This window comes from Plectrocnemia conspersa, unplaced genomic scaffold (assembly GCF_051122295.1).
Source record: "Plectrocnemia conspersa isolate PC_06_02 unplaced genomic scaffold, ASM5112229v1 ptg000004l, whole genome shotgun sequence".
Classification (NCBI taxonomy): Eukaryota; Metazoa; Arthropoda; class Insecta; order Trichoptera; family Polycentropodidae; genus Plectrocnemia; species Plectrocnemia conspersa.
Window position 1 is genome coordinate 15,940,435 of NW_028277168.1, and position 19,651 is coordinate 15,960,085.

Consider the following 19,651-nt stretch of genomic DNA (forward strand, 5'->3'; position numbering starts at 1 on the left):
CCTTTGTGTTTCAACCGAATCGCGATTAGATCGTGTAGTATCTTAAATTACTTCTATCTTTCGATACCGCCCTACTAGCACTTGTGATGCGGTTAATTACAAAGTAAATCCAATTAGCAGATGATAACACACCTCGTGTATATATAGAAAACAATTTTACGTTTCGACACAACATTTGGTAACCTAAAAACCCGATCGATGAGAACTTTCGTACGTTATGTGAAAAATTAATCTAATATTTATTCACGCAATTATGCGGCGCTTTTGTTTCTTCTCGAAAGCTCGTGTATGTAAAATACTGTTTTTTTCTGAATATTAGAGAGGGTTCTTTATATATAAATATATAGCGTTAAGGTAATTTTCCGTTATATTGTCGACACTTAGTGTTTATTAAAATTGCAAATGTTTTACGAAGTGAATTCTCTTGTGGATTACGGGTGTGTCTCCCATGGCTGTGAACACGTGAGTATGCATTTCGATTACCTAGTCGCTAATTAATTATTTTTGTTTATATATGTCGTAATAAAAATAAAACTTTTAACATATAATAATGCAGTCTGTGAGACCGAATTTATTTTAGTGCTTCTGTGGGTTTCACACCTTGAAAATGGCATCATTAGAAGCTTTAACAATGTAATCCTTTACACAAAACATTTATTGTTAGTGTGTTTTGTTGTTCCTTTCTAGAACGACTCAAAAAGGGATCTGTGTAGAGATGAACATTTTATATTATAAATTAATTATCGTAATAAAACTGTATTTATGTTACGAAACTTAAAACTACAATACATGTTTTAACTTATTTGTAACAATCGTGTTGAGCGGTTCAATATTATGTAGTATACAATTTTTAATTAAATTATACTGGTTTATTTAGTTAAAGTTTGAGAAACATACAATAGTTAAACTTTTATTGAATTAGTACGAAAGTTTATTGCTATTATAATTTATATTGATAATTGGTAGTGACTCAAATGCATCATTATTTTATATATAACAAATTATTTTATTATATAGAAATTAGTGCTTTTTCTAGAGAATTATATTTTGGACACTTTTCAAATAAAATTACCCGAAAATATTTCTTGAGCCATTTTTTAAAAAGTATTTTTAAATTTTTTACAACACTGCATAAAATATGTAGGTCCGTACCAGATGCTTGAAAATATGCACGCTTTATTGGATGCTTCTAATAGAGGTAAGAAGCATTAAATGGCAAAGAATGTTTACGATTTTCTCAACTACTCCAATTATTCTTATCCTTATTAATCGGATAAGAAGAAACTGTTCCACGTATCAAATCGGCAGATTGCAAAAATGTATGGGAGCTTTACACATGGTTATGTCTTAAAATTTCAACAAACAACAAACTATGTTAAACAAAGAGAAGAAAATTATATGATCATGTTCTAAGTTCATACAATTTTTAATTTTATGCAACATTTATAATACAAATATTTTTAATACATAAATTTTTCAAAGGTAAAATTAAAAATATACTATTTTAAAAAATAGATTTATTTGATTTCATAATCTCTAACAATGTATAAAATTATGATTCACTTAAATCAAACATTATGAATGTTACCAAGCATATATTATAATAAATTTGGTGGACGAACAGTACATAATATTAATACACTTATTGACCCTCTAGTTTTAAAGTGATATAAATCACAAGTCAAGCAAAATTGTGACATGATTTAGGAATTACATTTTGTTGTGATTTGCTTACGTAATTTCGATTTATATTACGAAATAAAGTACAATTAAAAATGCAGGTAAAATTACAAAAAAATATTACTGGAAATTTTGTTTAATAAATCAACGGAAAGAGCTAGAAATTACTATTATTTTTATGGCAATAATGGTTCATAAAATATATAAACTTTTAACTGCAATTGAATTAACTTACATAAAATATTATTTTAGTGTTAATGTTTTACTAAAAAAAATACAAAAATAAGAATATTTATTTAATGTATTTTTTGCTACAAAAAAATATATAAAACTCACACAAGTTTTACTAAAACACTGCATTGTATGTCACAAAATTTTAATAAGCAACTGTATTAAAATCTAAAATAAAATGATAACAAAAATTGACAGCAATAATTTTTTTTATAGTAATACTTTTGTAAAAAAAGCAATTAAGTTTCTTATACTTAAATTATCACTTTTTACTTTAAACCACCTAATATTATAATATAGAGCACTATACTGGTATTTAGGTTAATTAAATATATAAAATATGTATATTTGTACATACATAGTCAATCTTAAACAATATTTAAATGGTTGAATGGAAAATATTTTGCTCAGAAAAAAATTCAGAAAAACGAAGAATGTTGAATATTGAAAATGTGGTATAGATACAAGTAATAATAAAAATGGTGCAATTTTGTGGTATTTATGGTAAAAATTGTGGTGCTATGTAAGATAATGGTGCGTTTAATGAGGTTCTAAAAATATGATCGTCACGACAAAATGCATTCAAGATAAAAATATTATAAGTAACATTGTATAAGATTTTTGCCACGGAGAAAAATTTATCGTATTTTTACAAACCAGGCTTTTCATGTTTTTACTATAACATAGCTAAGGAATTAGAACACAAATATAGTAGTAGCTTATATTTTATATTTAAAAATAACATAATTATATTATGAGGCATGGCAGCTGGTCAAAAGAGCGTGCGTCAAATGAGCGCCGTCATATGAGCGCTGCATTATAAGCGCTGCGTCATAAGAGCGTTTACCAAAGTAGCGCTGTAACAAAATAGCGTGCGTCAAATGCGCAGAGAGTCATATGAGCGCTTTAAAAAAGAGCGCACGTCATAAGAGCGCAAAAATACTTTAAAAAAATATGCTATCGATAACCAGGTAAAAAGGCAAGGAACCGGACAAAATATTAGAATATTAGACAGATTACTATCTTTTTCTAACGGTTCTATTTGTATAAATACCACCCTTTGTGGAATGGACAAAGCACGAAATTCACAAAAAAATACTTTTATCGTAATCGCGAAAAATTAAAGTCTCTAGGAATAACACATTAAAACTAAATATCAGACTAAAAAAGTATTTTTTTAAAATCATATTGATTCACCAATTACTACTTTAGTTTTAATATCGTAAAAATAATTTTACACAAGTGCGTACCGTCCGTGTAATTCACCAATGTCATGCATTGGTATGCACCTGGACAGCGGTGAATTTTCTTTGTAAAGGGTTACAATTAGGTATTCAAGTAAAAAAGCTTAACCATCTGCTGGAGAAGATCCATTACGACTAATAGAAACATATGTATTTGTATACTAACCACAATAATTGATTAAAATACTAAATTAACCCATAGTTTTAGCTCATTTCTGGCCATAGATATAGAAATTTTCGATATACAAACATATATCATGTGTGGGTCTAATAATATGTGTATGATTTTTTTTTTACAGATTAAACAATTAAAACATTAATCGTTTAATTAACAAAAATATATTATATAATAATCGTACTAAGCCGACATTAACGATAAAGTGTAGTTGTCAAAAATAAATGAAAAAAAAGGTAGCCGTATACCTGCCAAGATGAGTCGATAATTATTTGTCAATTTAATGAAACATTACAGAACAAATGTAATGATAAATTCAAAATCAGCGTTTCATTTTAGTAAAAATATATGTATATCGTACGTATGGGGATGGGGAGCCATACTTGAGTATGTACGTAATAATTAATAAATAATAATGTTTTCATTGACTAATCATTTTAATCATCATTACGCTCTGGCTCATAAAATACTAATTTTACCGCCTATATCTCGTGAATTTTTATTTTTTGAAATTTCTCACAATTTACATATATTTTGTATACCTAATTCCTAAAATATTCATTACTTGATTTTTTCCAAGTATTTTTGCGCTCTTATGACGTGCTCTCTTTTGTCAAACGCTCATATGGCTGTCTGCGCATTTGACGCACGCTATTTTGTTACAGCGCTACTTTGGTAAACGCTCTTATGACGCAACGCTTATAAGGCAGCGCTCTTGTGACGCACGCCCATTTGTCCGCGCTCATTAGTGACGTTGCCATGAGGCATATAAGCTAACTATGTATTATTAAAATAACACTATCACAATAAAATTGCATTTTTTTAATATTTTTCCAAGGCACGAATTTTATATTTATATAACGAATTTGCATATATTTTATAAAGATACATTTAAATTATATAGCTAAATAAACTGTGTAGTTTTACATATTATTCAAGTCTCAATTTTGTGGTAGAGAAACAATGCAAAAATAATATTCAATAATCTGTCTATAGCTTACAATACTTCATTCATATATAAAACTTAGAAATCAGTACAAAGAATAAATTAACTTTATTCAAGCTTCAAGCAAATATTATTCATTTAAATGCCACTAAATTTTTTCATTAATAAATTAAAATTGCTATATCGTTTTTGAAAGAAAATATTAAAAAAATCAACAACTTTTATAATTTATACTAATAATTGTTTTAACATCTATGTATTATATAGAAATATTTATTTTTTTCGTATATGTCATAAACATATTTGTTTCATACATTACTTATTATAAATTTATTATTAGGGTACATATTTAAAAATAAATACAATGCATCTAATATATACAGTGTGAAAATCATATCTTTTTTGCTAAATATTATTATAATCATTTGTATAATTAAAAATTAAAACTTTGTGTAGTACAGATTTGTGATATTCTGTGAATTTTCAGAGAACTGATCAGAGAAATTGTTGCAATAATGCCCCATTTGGATGCTTTCAGATCATATATATATATAGTAAATGAAATATTTAGAAATCGGATGCGTACAATATCCGCATAAATAAAGGTCAAAAGCAGTTAGGTCTGGTGATGCTAAATTGCACTTAGTGCCACACTATGACTTTTTCATAAAATCCTTTTAACACGCTTTTAGTAGAATTCGAGTTGAATTTATAACTCTTTCTGGTAAAAAATAAAGTGTACATTTTTTTGTTAGGTTTTAATTTTGTAGTAGTGTTCTGAAGACTTTTCTACGTTGTAATTATTATACAAGTTTAGAGGCTCATGAAATATTATTTAATACAACAAAATGACTTTTTATTTTGTTCTCGAAAAAACTGAAATTGAGTTGTCTCCTTTTATAACTGGCAGATCGATCTTTGAAATGACGCCTAATGAATATATAATATAATACAATAAAATATCCTCGACGGGAGCAAACACAATGTAGCAAAAGACGATGACCCTGAAACGCGAGGGAGGTTCTCGAGGACAATCCCCTGGGATGTTCCTCATTGGGGAGGTTTGCATAACTCACATATACACATACACATCACCACACACGTGATTGTAATAACCGGCGGCGATAATAAGTAACTGTTAAAATATTTCCGTTTTGCACACAAACATAGATAAGAGGGGTGTGGGAAATAGCCTCCCACTTCCTGTGCCGTGTATATAGTAAATTTACCCTGGCGTGCCAAATGATAAATAACGTAAATAAGGGATGCCATATATCCAGTATTCTACGCACAGCCAAAATGTCGTCCTGGACCCTTGCCTTCGTAATACATCCCCCGTCTTATTGAATGGAATTTTTTAATAATTTCTCTTTTAAATTTTTACTCAGGACTACGTGCGTAAATACGGTTTGGGGTGCGCAGAAATTACGTAACTCTCGCCATTTTGAAATATTTCATACGTCGAAAAAAATAAAGCAAAGTTTTACGCTCGTTTGATCTGCGTTAATTCAAAGGTGAATACGTTTGAAAGAGAATATTATGTATTTAACTGAGTAAATATTATGTGCAATGTTAAAATTGCACATTAAAATAATACTTAATAGAAATATATTGAATTAGCTGTAGTACAGTAGGTATTAACCTATATAATTGTATTATTCGTCGATCACTCTTCGTCGGTCCGCCCGCAGCATGACAACATAAAACCAACTAATGATTTAATGTAACAGCATGGATCTGTCAACAGATTGTTTACTTTGCTTTGATAGAAATGTCTTTGTTATTGTTCAAATTTGTTTATGAAAACAAAACATTGAAATGTATTAATTTAAGGGATAAGGGAATTTTTTACTTGTTTTTTTATGTGCAAAAGTAAATACTGCTAAACTTGTTTTTGTTCATGACTAAATGGCGTTTTTAATATAAAGTGAATATAGAATCTTTTTTTATTATTGAAAAAGCTATACTAAATGTAATTATAATTGTTTAATGTATTATGTCATGATACACACTAAGTTTTTTAAATAATCTCGAGAATTTCATCTGACGCACTCTTTTGCAACCTCTTAAAAACTGATTCATTGTTTATATACTACTAATCCTAGAAACAGTTGCATATGATTTGTCTACTTATCCATTTTAACTAGCATTTTTTTAATTAAGATAGGTTAAATAGTAAACGAACTTTAAAATGTATTTTAATTTTTAAATATACATTAGTTAACAATGATTGGTTATACTGTCATATAGTAGAACGTCAACCATAAAATGTGAGATGTTATATTAATTGAGACGACGGATTTTCTACGACGCAAAGGTTTTCTCAAGGGGTTCAAAATCTTCTAAGCCACGAAACGTCACTCAAAAAATTTAATCTTTGCAATTATATGTCTCGAGTCAAGATGTCTTCTCATTATTGTACATCGTAAGGGCGAACGTGGTTCGGATAAGGATTACAAACCAGTTGAATTTTTTTTGTATGTAAATATTTTCTGTAGAGTGGACTAAACATATATAGTATAATATTATTAATTATTATTTTGATCTATTTACGATTTACGTAAAGTGTGAACAATTATCGTTTACAATTATTTATGTATATACATAAATTACAATACAAACTAAAGCTCAATAATGGCGCCAATAAAGATATTGAATTTCATTTGCGGGCCAGATCAATGAAAAGCGCTTATACCCCAAGTACCGTATTAAAAATCGTTTCGAGTGCTTGTATTCACACATATGCATATGATGTCGGTATTTTGACCATACAAAAGTCCGCACAAAGGGCACAAGGGACTCTGATAATAAAGCCCGTAGAAATTTGCCTCTAACGCAATTTTTTTACAACCGATATCTTCTTTCCAAAGATCTTTGGAATACCCACTGGAATAAGGTTTCGTGTATTTCTTTAAGCAAAGGAGAATATCTTTTTCTCGGTCGCAATTTTTATCGCGCCGTTATGCGTAATCAAACATGAATCATTTTAATGTTGAGATTTTCCTTTATATAATAATTCGGATTAAAAAAGCTCAAAGATGCGGTTAGCTGTATATGTGTTTGTGTACACTGTATACTTGTTTTATAAATCGGTATCACAATAACGATGGTAAAGAAGCACGCCAGATGGCATAGCCGTTTCTTGCTGACGTTCGCCAACTTTGTTGTGCGAGATAAAACTTTGGTTTTGTACGTGCAGCAGTTAAATTATTAACTTGAACCAATTTTAATATCTAAAAACCTTTAGTCTATACAATATTTTATTTATCATATCTTTTCTATATTAACTAAACTGATTAAATATGATAAAGCTATGTATATAAGTATATGGATAAAGATTTCAGAATTTCACGTGCAAGTGAAGCCAAAAGAGTGACGTAGAACAGCCAGTTTAATCATATTTTATAAGAATAAGAAAAGCTTTCATGGGAAGCAATAAAATACTTTTCAAATGGATCAATATAACATAAGCATTAGATAAATTATATAAATGTCTAAGGTGATTGAAATCTTATTTTAGAATGAAAAGTTTATTCTTAAACGTCTATTAAGTATATATCACATGTTATTATCAAATCAAGCATATATTCCACGCTTATAAAAATTATTATTTTCTGTGAAAACAATAATATCATCGCACTCAATATGTAACAAATAATCAGACAATGATTTATATTGAATTGTATTCATAAATATTTTAAAGCGATCGCAAATAATACTAATTTGTGACGTTAACCAGTAGTTAATAATATAACCTATACATATGTTTTTGTTTTTTTTTATATGTATATACATTTTTTTGTGGTTTATATAAATAAGCTTATTAAAAACGTACGATTTTATTTATATATCAAAGAGAGTAATATGAACAAAATAATAATTAGACAAAAGGGCAACAACAAAAAGATTTTAAAGCCCTCAGTAACGATGTAAAATATTTTTAATAAATGTAACTAAAGATATTTAAAAATTCGTTAAATAAAACTGTTAATACAATGGATGTATAATTATTTAAAGAGTAAACATCCTTGGGCACTCAGCAGTTTAGTAAAAAATATAGATATTTTTAATAATAATTAATTACCCTATTTATTAACATTATTTTATTATTTTTTACAATATTATCATATGTATGTATATATAGCACATTTTAGTCCTTTATAAAAATTGATCTTGCCGAGCGACAGCCCCTAAGTGATCCATTTGAGCGCCAGATTTCAAATTAGTTTAGCTACTTTTACATACATTATATCATGTATATATTTGTTGCAAACAGGATATTTCAGGCATGAGGGAAAAAAGATTTCGCAAAGCTTTCAGTATTCGCGCGATGTCGGAAATTACACTCGAACCACGTGCGAAAGCCTTTCTCGTTACACATTTACATTCACGTGACTTCGCATAGACGTACATAGAAACTCGGCACACTGTATTTATTATCGTTCACCGTTGCATTTATTAACCCATCGCCTTTGTTAGATGCAATAGATTATCTCCCTAAATGTTTAGCGGCATTGTGTTGCTTTCGGCGCCCATGTTGCTAGCGGACTCCCAAAGCAAGTAGTTTCCGCCGGCCTACAGACTCTATATTCAGCTGAAGGCCGAAAGAAACCCCTGTTTTGATCATCCTGTGTGTTTTTTATTCGCTCTTAATCTTCTTTATTGTCGAGTAAAATAAACTATATCGATCGTATTGACGTTCGTCATTAATGCTGATTGTTAACCAGTTATAGCAAACGATAAAATCTTCTTACGCATACATATTATTTTAAAAACAAAATGTGTATATAATGTAAAGCATATGTGTATGTACAAGCTGCTTATGCGGCACACGTCAAAAATAATGCTCGCGTAACTTTTTTTTATGAAAATTTAGTGGTCAAAAGAAAATATAATTTCAGCAAAATAATGATTTATAAACGTTGCTGAAACGTGTTATTGTTAAAAAGTTTCATATACTACTCACTTTAATCCTGCTACGATTTCCATGGCACCGTTAAAATTGCCGTAGTTCCAACAGGATTGAGCGACTCTAAGAAGACAGGATAAACATGCTCTTCGCTCTTCTAGCGTTGGCTGCGCTAGTACCAGCTCTGTACTCCAAGCACTTACCTAAAACATGGAAAAACAATTTTAGTAACAAATATATATCTTTTATAAAAAGTGAGATTTTTAAAAATAAAATGTTTTTTTTACTTTACATACGTAAAATTATTAATAAATATTTTCTAATGTATTAAGCATTTAAAAAATGTCCAAACTTATAAGAGTTTGCTTTTATAAATAATTTAAGAATTAAAAAATCAACTCTTAGATATATTATATTATCTTTTTACATATTGTAATCTAAAATGGTATATTTTAATAATATTATTAACGTAACGTAAGTCTTTGATATTCTACTTTGTGGTGTCAACGGCTCGGAAAAAAACATTTTCACAAACACACAAGCGGAGAAAGGCTTTCATGCATTGATTGTTCTTGACATGCTTCATGCTCGCGTTATTAAATTAAACCGAAAATGTTGGTGTCCTATAATTAAATACGGTAAGGCCGTAGCATCCGACCTCGGTTGAATTATATATAACTGGCGCCGGCCCTGGAATCGCTAATGTACCCAGAGCAGATTGGCGGTGGTGCTTTTGTGTCATGGAAATATCTCGTTTTAACCCCAAACAGGATTATTTAAGAAGCGACCCCTAATGAGCTCAACAATACACGATCGTTACTTACTTCATTGAATCGTTTGATTAGATTTCTGACGGAGTTCCTTTGTGCAGGGGGGCACGGCGATCCTAAAGCGCCTTCGCCCCCCAAGTCCACGGTGACCTGTCTTAAGAAGTCTATTGGGGGCACCTGATGAATAAATAAATAAATAAATATAAAATTCGTGCATTTTGTAAAAGAGCGAAGAAAGTTAGTAAACATATTTTTACTCTTAACTGATAATAATAAGTATTTTTTGGGTCATGAGAAAAGTTTACAACTTTTAGTATAGATGTCGATGAAATATTAGATGAACCGAAATAAAACACATTCTTAAACATATTTTACACTTTATCTACAGATATATTTTTAAATTCCATTCTTCAAAAAATCTCTAATGATTTTAAAAGGTGATAATCCGAATCGTTTTTGGTAAAACTAATTTTTTTATGTGTAGTTATATTTTTGTACATTTTTAGATATTTAGCAATAATATTTTTTTACATATTTGATTTTAATATCGCTAATTAGCTAAAATAAACTTCTATTGTGTTACATTATTATTTTATAGTCAATTTAATACTCAAGTTGAGTCCAGGCTTTGCCTGAATCATACTTCGCAAAATTTAAGATTACTTTAGATAGCGTCTTTTGGATGTAATCATTGGTCAAAGAATAGGAGCATAAAATATTACAAACGTGTTTTTTCAACCTTTGCCCTTGATATTGCTCCTTTTGAAAATATATATAATAATATCACTTTAAGCAGAGTTTTAAAATTATATCAACAACAATGTTATGGTATTATTTTATACACATTTGTATGTTGGTACTTGACCTTAACCAGCGACAGATTATCTGTCTACTTAATAATAAGTACATTGTTACGTTATATATTGGTAATGCTATATATAGTAGACAAATTTAAATCATATTGATAAAATATTTTGCGGTTAAAAGTTGTTTAAATTATATAATATTTATATTCATATTTTGGTAAAATACAGTTTAATACTAATGGAGATTTTCGAAGAGATTAATATACAACTGTAAAAAATGGGCTGTGTAATCAAGGCATGGTCACTTGAGCTTAAAAAATCACACATGGTGAATGTCGTACAAGCGCCACAATTTTTTTTTTAGATATCTCAAATTAATAAAAATTGAATATCCTAATATAAGAATTAGGTAATCTACCAGCACAATTGAACGCAGCTTTTATAAGATTACGGCTTCAGCCATAATGACATATGAAAAAGTCTGGTAATAACACCAAAGCGTTTCTATATAATACTGAAAAATAAATATATTTAATAAAAATAATATTCATCTATAAGGTTGCAAATTTTTCATACATGTTTACAAGTTTAAAGGTAAATAGTCACATGTCGTTAAAATTTAGCGTTTATTAATTCATACGTGATTAGATTTATCGAGTTTGATACGTACTTGGTAGAAAAGTTGATACTCTTGATCGGTGAGCCGCAGAGCAATTTCTTCGGGAAAGCCCAGGAGATACTTCAAACTCAGCAAGTCTTCGTAATAACTCTGCTCCTGAGGATCCTTGAGAAAACCTGCCGACAAAACAGACACATTATGCCATAAATTATTTTTAACACAATTAAATTCAGTTTAGATAATAAGTCGCTAGAAACGAGGGTCGTTTTATATATTGACACAGTAATCCGTTTTGTGCGCCTCAGATATTTTCCGCATGTCGAAGAGACATTATGTAATGTGCTTTTGTGTTTCACTTTCACAATGAGGATATAATTTTAATATGACTTTTATATATCAATTCTTCAATAAAACGTCGCGTATCCAAACTGACACAGCGACGTTTTAGTTGGATGTCATATTATTTCTACGTTTACTGTGACTGCTGATTAACTAATCCAAAATCTATAAATTCCAATGTCTCATAGGTACATACATACATTAATGTAAAACGCAATAAATTTAATTGCTCATTTATCTGTCTGACAGCTCAAACATATTAACCTTACACAGAGAAAGGTAGAATCAAAACAAATTAAGCGGTATATCTTCAAAAATATTGTTTTACATATACATATAATGTACATATATGTTCAAAAGCTAAGTAATTGGCATTTTCTTTTTAATATGCATCACTGGAATACATTTAATAGCATATTTTCAGCGCTGTTCCACCATGGCCTGTATTCAACAGAATATCACTAAATATAATCATAGCCTTATCTTATGTAACGATCGGTCCGATAATTTCATTTCCTTCCTGTGACAGAGGTCTGAAAACCGATTACACACAATTTTACGCGTTGACATTTTTTCGCCAAAGAATGTGGGTTTATATCAGATTGGTTTTATTTATATGAAAGTGGTTATAGGGTATTTTTAAAACTATCGTTAAGCTATATCGTAACTTGTTGCAATTATTTGGTCTTAACCCTTTAGATTACACGATTATGTGTCATAAATTTACTGGACTGCTTACTGAATGTTTATTATTATTTATGAGGGAAATCTAAACATTGGATGATTTTTATTGGACTAAACTCTGCTTTGAAAAAATAATATGATATTTTTACATATTTGAATTATTGTTTAAAATTCTATACTAACACTAATAATAAAGAATATAAGCAAAGATAAAAAATGCATTATAATAAACGTCTACAATTGTAAGCATACTCGTCTTATTTTTATTTTTATGTTTATTTTATATAGCATATGTATAGAAAATAGTCTTGCATAAATGAAATATATATTTTTAATAAATATATTAGATACATAATAAACCAGTGGTGTGAGTTGATAGATCTAGGTTTATTTATTTTATTTTATTATCACTTGAAAAATAATTTTTAATACTAAAAAATATAATGTTTCAAATGATAAAGTGACTTATTATAGATACACAAGGTGAGTGTTGTTTTTCCGCTGTTGTACTGAATAACTTATAATCAAACAAGGCAAAAATAAATGTAAAAACATCAGTAATTTACATAAATCTTCAAAGCGAGATAATACAAAAAAATGCACGTTTCACATTAATGTTTAATAGAAATGGACATAAATCATAATTTATTGATAGTAAAAAGTATAACAATAAGGAATATTTAATATTTTAACTTTATAAATCAGGTCATGATTTGCATAATAATTTTCGTTGCACGATTTTTAAAGCAAAACATTTTTTTTATATTTTACAAGAATTTTAAGAGAATACAAAACCAACAAGTGCACATTTACTCAACCGTGAAAATCTTTTACGCATGAAAGCTTGAGATAAATTTTAATATTTACATGAACGAATAAACTAAATAGCGTTTTTTAATTTATAAATGTTTATAAATGTATATACATACTAATGAAAAATTTGCATAAACAACACAAGGTTTAATATACAGCCTGAAACAAATTTATAGAAAAAAAACGATAGATGTTTGATTAACAGAATTACTGCTTTCACTTATGATCCTGAACACGCGTTTCATAGCTTTGAATAAAAAAAAGCTCAAACACACTCATGGAAATATTCAAATTCACCAATACATTGGAGTGTTATAGATTGAAACGAGCGATAAGGTATATTTAGAAAGAAAAAATGAATAAGAAAACGTATGAATGTTTTTATAAAGAGTTTCACAAGAGAAATGTTTCTTAAATATATTTTCAATCAATCAGTACGCAATATAAAGTTAATAAAATTGTGAAGTTATTTGTAGATCATGTGATTTGATATAATTTATTTATAAAAATAATTAATAAAAACATTACCTTCGTAATGAAATTGCACAATTATATATTATTCAACTGAAAATGTAATTGAATTAATTTTTAATCTACTGGTTCTGTTATGCGAAGTATCAAATAACATATTCGAGAGACTGTTAATGGAGTCTCAGAAGCATAGACTCGTTAGTATGTAAATTAGTTCAGAAATGTAAGTTTGTAACCAAATAGCGTCTATTCATAAGAAATGCTAAGATTTACTTAATTAATATATCCGACAAAAACGACAGAATGTTGTTTAATGTTATTAATAAGTTAATGACATTATTTTGTAACACTATTTATCTTTGTATGTATCATACTTTACACACTTTTAGAGAAATTCAAAAATAGTAATGATATATTTACTACAATGTGAAAATTGTCAAATTATGATTTAACTGATTGCTGAAAAATCATTGCTAGTTGTGGTTTAATTTTTTTTCTCTCTTATTTTTTTCAAACTAATATACACATATGCTAAAGTAATTATATAAATGTTTCTAATTATTTATTATTAATATTATTTTATTTTATTAAATATATTATTAATTTCTATCTGTGTTCTAATAATATGTGAGCAAGGAGAATTCTGCAATTATAATTTAATTTTCGGTATAAACCTCTTGAGCTTAAAGTATATAGCTGTTAGTTTCTTATCACCCATAAAGTTTATGTCACTATAATAATTTATTATGTACCTTGAAAAAAATCCATACAGCGTTGACATAAATAAACCTCTAAGATATCATCACAAAAAGTCTTGGGAGATGTCTCCCCTTCGAGAAATTATTATTTTCGGAAATACGTCATTTGCAACACTTTAGATTTGTAAGATGTTAAGAATATGCTTGAGTTGTATATATAAATAGTTTTAAAGCCGATGCCATACATTTAGGCAAAAGTTTTGCATATCATGTCTTCAGATTTTTGTGAAAAAATCTCACTAAAATAAGTAAATTAATGACAAGACAATAATTCATATAAAAAAGGATTAATATGAAAAAAAGCTAAGGATCATGGCAATAGAATAGTAAAAAATATAATAACAAAATATTACGCTTAATCTCTACTGCATCGATAATCTAGAGACGGGCAGCAAAGGTTAGCTAATGATTATCTTAAAAATGAAAATTTTTAAAACGGTGTAATACAATATTTAAGATAAGATTTCATTAAAAAAATATTTTATTTAGTAAAGAAAACCTCACATCTTAATAAATCAAATATTTTGTGTGCATAATATAAGACCAAATGACAAACAAGCAAAAATTTAGTTTTAGAATTAGTATAATAATTATAGTATAAAGAGCAAATTTAAATCATAAAACATTTCTATAATTTCTTAAAGTATTCAGTAATATTTTATTTAAGAAAGTCTATTAATACTGACATATATTTATATGTACACAACTACACATATATGCTTATTGGAATTTTAATCTATAACCTCTCTACGATCTACTACAGTTGAGTTAATCTTAGTACCACTAATATTTAGAGACAAGTATATGTTAACAGACGATTAAATCTACTAAAGAAAAATCCATAAAAAGTTTGTTTAGTGTATAATATAATATTGCTTAATTTTGAGTATTCATTTATCATTTTAACGCATTTTATTCATATCCAAAACTGAAACATAATAATTAGTTCGATTTCAGTTTGATCTGCAAATCTAAAAAGCTGTTTCGAATATTCCTAACATGTATTATACGTTTAACATGTTTTTTATAATAGATAAACTACTACATTGTGTGGAGAACATACATCAAGCCTTTCCACAAATATTGAAATACATTGCATTTTTCATCCTACAATACGTTAGGGACTGTAGAGTGCAAACCAATTAATCACTGCACCGTTGGCATATAAAAACGAAATAAAAGAGCGCTAAAAAATAGAACCCCAAGCGACAGAGGCGATGTTTTTGCGCAAAAGCTTCATCCGAGCTTTCGCGTGTAATAAAATTAAAGCTTTCGCACTCGGCTATTCGACGTTAATTGAATTCGCTAAGCGTCGCACCGGTCCAATTAGACGTAAATCAGGCTTTGGCTTCGAACACATAACTCCGTTCACCTCTTGGGCGTGGACAAGATTGCGGGTCTTGTATAACCGTAGCTTTGATAGAAGCTTAAACAACAGGCATTTGTCGAGCACGCTTTCAGTCGAAAGCTTTGGCTCATTACGTCGCCGATCCGACGTACAGATTACACCCCTTTCATATAACCAATTCGTTAAAACTCCTCGAACTGCGACACCGGAATGAAAACTTTGTATACCAAGCTTCTTCGGTTGATTGCCACTTTGTGTTTGTCAATTATGTGAGGTTCGGTCGGCGAATGTGCGTGTTAATCTTTGGGATCATTAAGGTGTATAATATATTTACACGTATAACTTGTGCGTGAGAGTTTGAAAGGTAAACATCTTCAAATTTGTTAATTACAAGCTGCTGGAATCCCCGCACCTGTGGTTCCCTCATAGGATCGAAAAAAAGGCCCGCCCTCATTTTTAATTTGTTTATATAACATAAAATGTCATATTTTTGTTTATCCAGCTATCATAAATTTAATATATTTCCACGATCGACATTAAAAACAGTTGTATTATAAAGTAGAAAAATATTAAAACCCTATCTAAAATCCAAAACGTTTCAAGCTTTCCAGAATTCTAGGAAATTGTTTATAAATAATCGGCATGTAACTGCGGGGCAGCTTATCTTCAAAATGAAAGCTTATCTCTATCTAGAGTATCAGTTATACGACTAAAATTCACAATTGCCCATAAAGTTGTTTCTAAAGCTTATTTTTGCTTGCATGTTTGTTTACTATTAAGGGTAGTTAACTAATAATATTGTATGCGCTACTTAATCATTTGAATAAAAAAAATACTGTTGCGATTTTTTATGTTTGTTACGCAATTTATAGTAGTGTCTCTTTTTCTCCATGTCACAAAAAGCGTAGCTTACAGTTCTTGTAAAGTACATAATTTAATTATTATAAAGTAAAATAAATTTTATCTATAATATAAAACCTATCTTATTAAATTTTCTAGGCGAACCCTCACGTATCGACTCGAATATCCTTGAGATACGCAATTCTTACTTTAAAGACTGTTACGTAACTGATACTGTTACAATTACTACATCTATAAGGTACCCTTAAGATAAAAAAAAAACGATAAATAAATATTTTTTAAGACTTTAAATCTAAATTGTTTCAAATAATAAAGCGCATAATGTTAATATTTAAATAAATAATAATATATAAACTAATTATATTTCGATCGATAAATTCAATATAATGAATATATAATAATAATTCTAAAAATATATTGAATTCTATAAGTAAAGTTATTTTTTTAGAAATTGTTGACAAGGATTTTGTGGCTAAAATTAACGGACAAAATTCCGATAAGGTGGGGCGGAGTCACTTGTCACGTTTAATACATCATTACTTTCTATTTCTGAAATGTTTTCGAGTAAGCTGATTTCACGGTGGAGTGATGTTAACTGGGTACACGTAACCTCGATTTGACCTAATATCGTAGCATCTTTAATAAATTGGATGACATTATTAAAAAAATAAATTAATGAGAAAAACGTAGTACCGCTTCTATGTACACGAAGTGAAATAAAATATAGACAATTGAGAGAAAAGTACTTTTAGACCCGTATTATTTTTATAATGTTTTTCTTTATATCTATTTGAACTCTTGAACCACAAGCTTATATTTCGATTTTAATCTAGAAGCCATCTCAAATGGACGAGATGCAAAATAATGACAGCTTTTAAGACAGATGGGGGCTTAAAAAGAATAACGATGTCGCGGAGACACCACAAGCGTCGAACCCTCGTCAAACATTCGAAGAATTATCGATGGAACTTAGTTTCTTGTGGAATTAGAACTTTAACCGAATCTCTCTTATTTATCTGGTATTCCACCCCTTTGATTCCATTATTTAAGTCATTGGAGAATTCAATGGATAGGAATGTGGAAACCCAAATTGTGGGTAGTTTTATTATCTTTCGAGTTAATAGAAGTTAATCCAATTATTTTTTACGTACTTTCATACATGTTCATCACAAACATTGAATATTTAATTTCATTTTAACATAAAATATTAAAAAAATAATACAAAAAAGCTTTTCTCTGGCATCAACAGTATGTTTTTCATTCAAACCCAGACTGCATTTTCCAGTTCCATTATCTTCCACAGCAAAAGCATTGCCTTTCATACAAACTACAAACAATACGCATATAAAAAAAATTGTGAACATCTATACTACATGCACTATTATATATAATAATATATACAGAGCTGGCCCAGATTATTGTGAGGCCGGTGAAAAGTCATATGCGCGGGACCTTTTTGCATTAATACAATTTTTATATTATAGTCGAAATATATATTTTTTTCAATTATAAATGACAGTAGAAAAATTATTTTTGAGAAGAAGCAAATAAATGGAAATATCAGCGTATTTTTCAAAAACTTTTCTATTTGATATATACATCTCTTTCGCTATTATTCATAATTAATAAAATAATAAACAGAAAATGGGGAACCAAAAAATTGACTTAAGAAATTATTTTAGATATTTAAAAAAAAATCGGCTTACATTGTATTACTGATTTTTTATAGTTGTTTTAATATAATATTATTATTTATCAAATTTTTGGATTTTTAAAGAGCTCACAGTGAATTAGTTTTTAGTTATGATACGATAAAACATGTATTTATGTTATATTAAATTAACAAAAATATATTGATCTAGATTATTTTATAACCAAAGAATATACATAATCTAAACAGATAATTAAGATACCCAATATTGACTAAAGAATTTTTTTTTATGCTTTTAAAGCTGTATTTGGACATGAAAAGTATTTTAAATATTCTCAAAAATCAGCTTACTTAATATTCTTATTTATATATTACATCTATTAAGTAAGAATATAGCATATTACATTTCAAGTTTTCTTAGAAAGCAGGACACAAATAAATATACACCTGGAAATAATTCACTGATTGGTCAAAAGAATCGGTATTCTCAAATATTCACTTCTTGAAACTCTATATTGGTACACATAATATTTACGGTTTTCAATAATTAAAATATCTATGTATATTTCAGTTTTAAAATAGCTACAATGATAATGTCATAAATTACGATTATTTTATTTAAAGTGCAATCAATGAAACATTGAAATTATGGATCCAAATGGAATGTTATATGTTATAGAATTATATAGTACTAAAATAAATAGGAACATGCCGTCAATAAGTTGGTTGCACAGTGAATTTTTTTTTCACTACGCAATTTTGACTACAAAGCTAGATACTTCAATGTAGAAAAATATTTATTAAAAAATATTATTCTACATGCAAAAAATATATTTGGAGAGGGTAAATAATTAAAAATTAAATATGCAAGAACCCCCCATAGTCCCTACGCATCTGGTAGTATAGTTGGTCATAAATTTAAATATTATCATTCGAAATTGCCAACAGATGTTATCTAAAAAACGTTCGCTGCTAGCTTTAACGGACTACAATTGTCGCCAAAATTTATCTTTTATCGTTACTTCCTGAAATCATGAACGAAAAAACCCAGCGACAATAATTAGGTAGTGACTTATGATATGATAACTTACATTTGAAATTAGAAACTATAAAAAAAATATTTTACTCTTTTTACGGAAATAGGTTTTTTGTTAAAAAGCCGCCATTTTGTAACAATATTAGATTGCTAACGCTTTATTAAAGTATTTTTATAAAAGCTTTAAATGAAAACAACTTTATCCCATATATGAGAATGAGTCTAAAAATGCGTTTATGGTAAAATAGCAGCATTGTTACATGTGAGGTTTAATTTTCTGACAAATAGCAATACGAATGCTGCACACCAT

General features: G+C 28.5%; 1 protein-coding gene across 1 annotated transcript in view; it reads right to left on the reverse strand.

The window, feature by feature from the left end:
• Positions 1-19,651, reverse strand: part of LOC148236035 (1-phosphatidylinositol 4,5-bisphosphate phosphodiesterase epsilon-1-like) — an 88,554-nt gene that overhangs the window by 21,349 nt on the left and 47,554 nt on the right. Inside the window, exons 3-5 of the mRNA XM_088184566.1 lie at positions 11,432-11,556; positions 10,010-10,132; positions 9,243-9,388 (exon numbers count right to left, since the gene is read on the reverse strand). Of these exons, the coding sequence (XP_088040692.1) occupies positions 9,243-9,388; positions 10,010-10,132; positions 11,432-11,556 (394 nt within the window). The remainder of the gene's footprint in view (positions 1-9,242; positions 9,389-10,009; positions 10,133-11,431; positions 11,557-19,651) is intronic.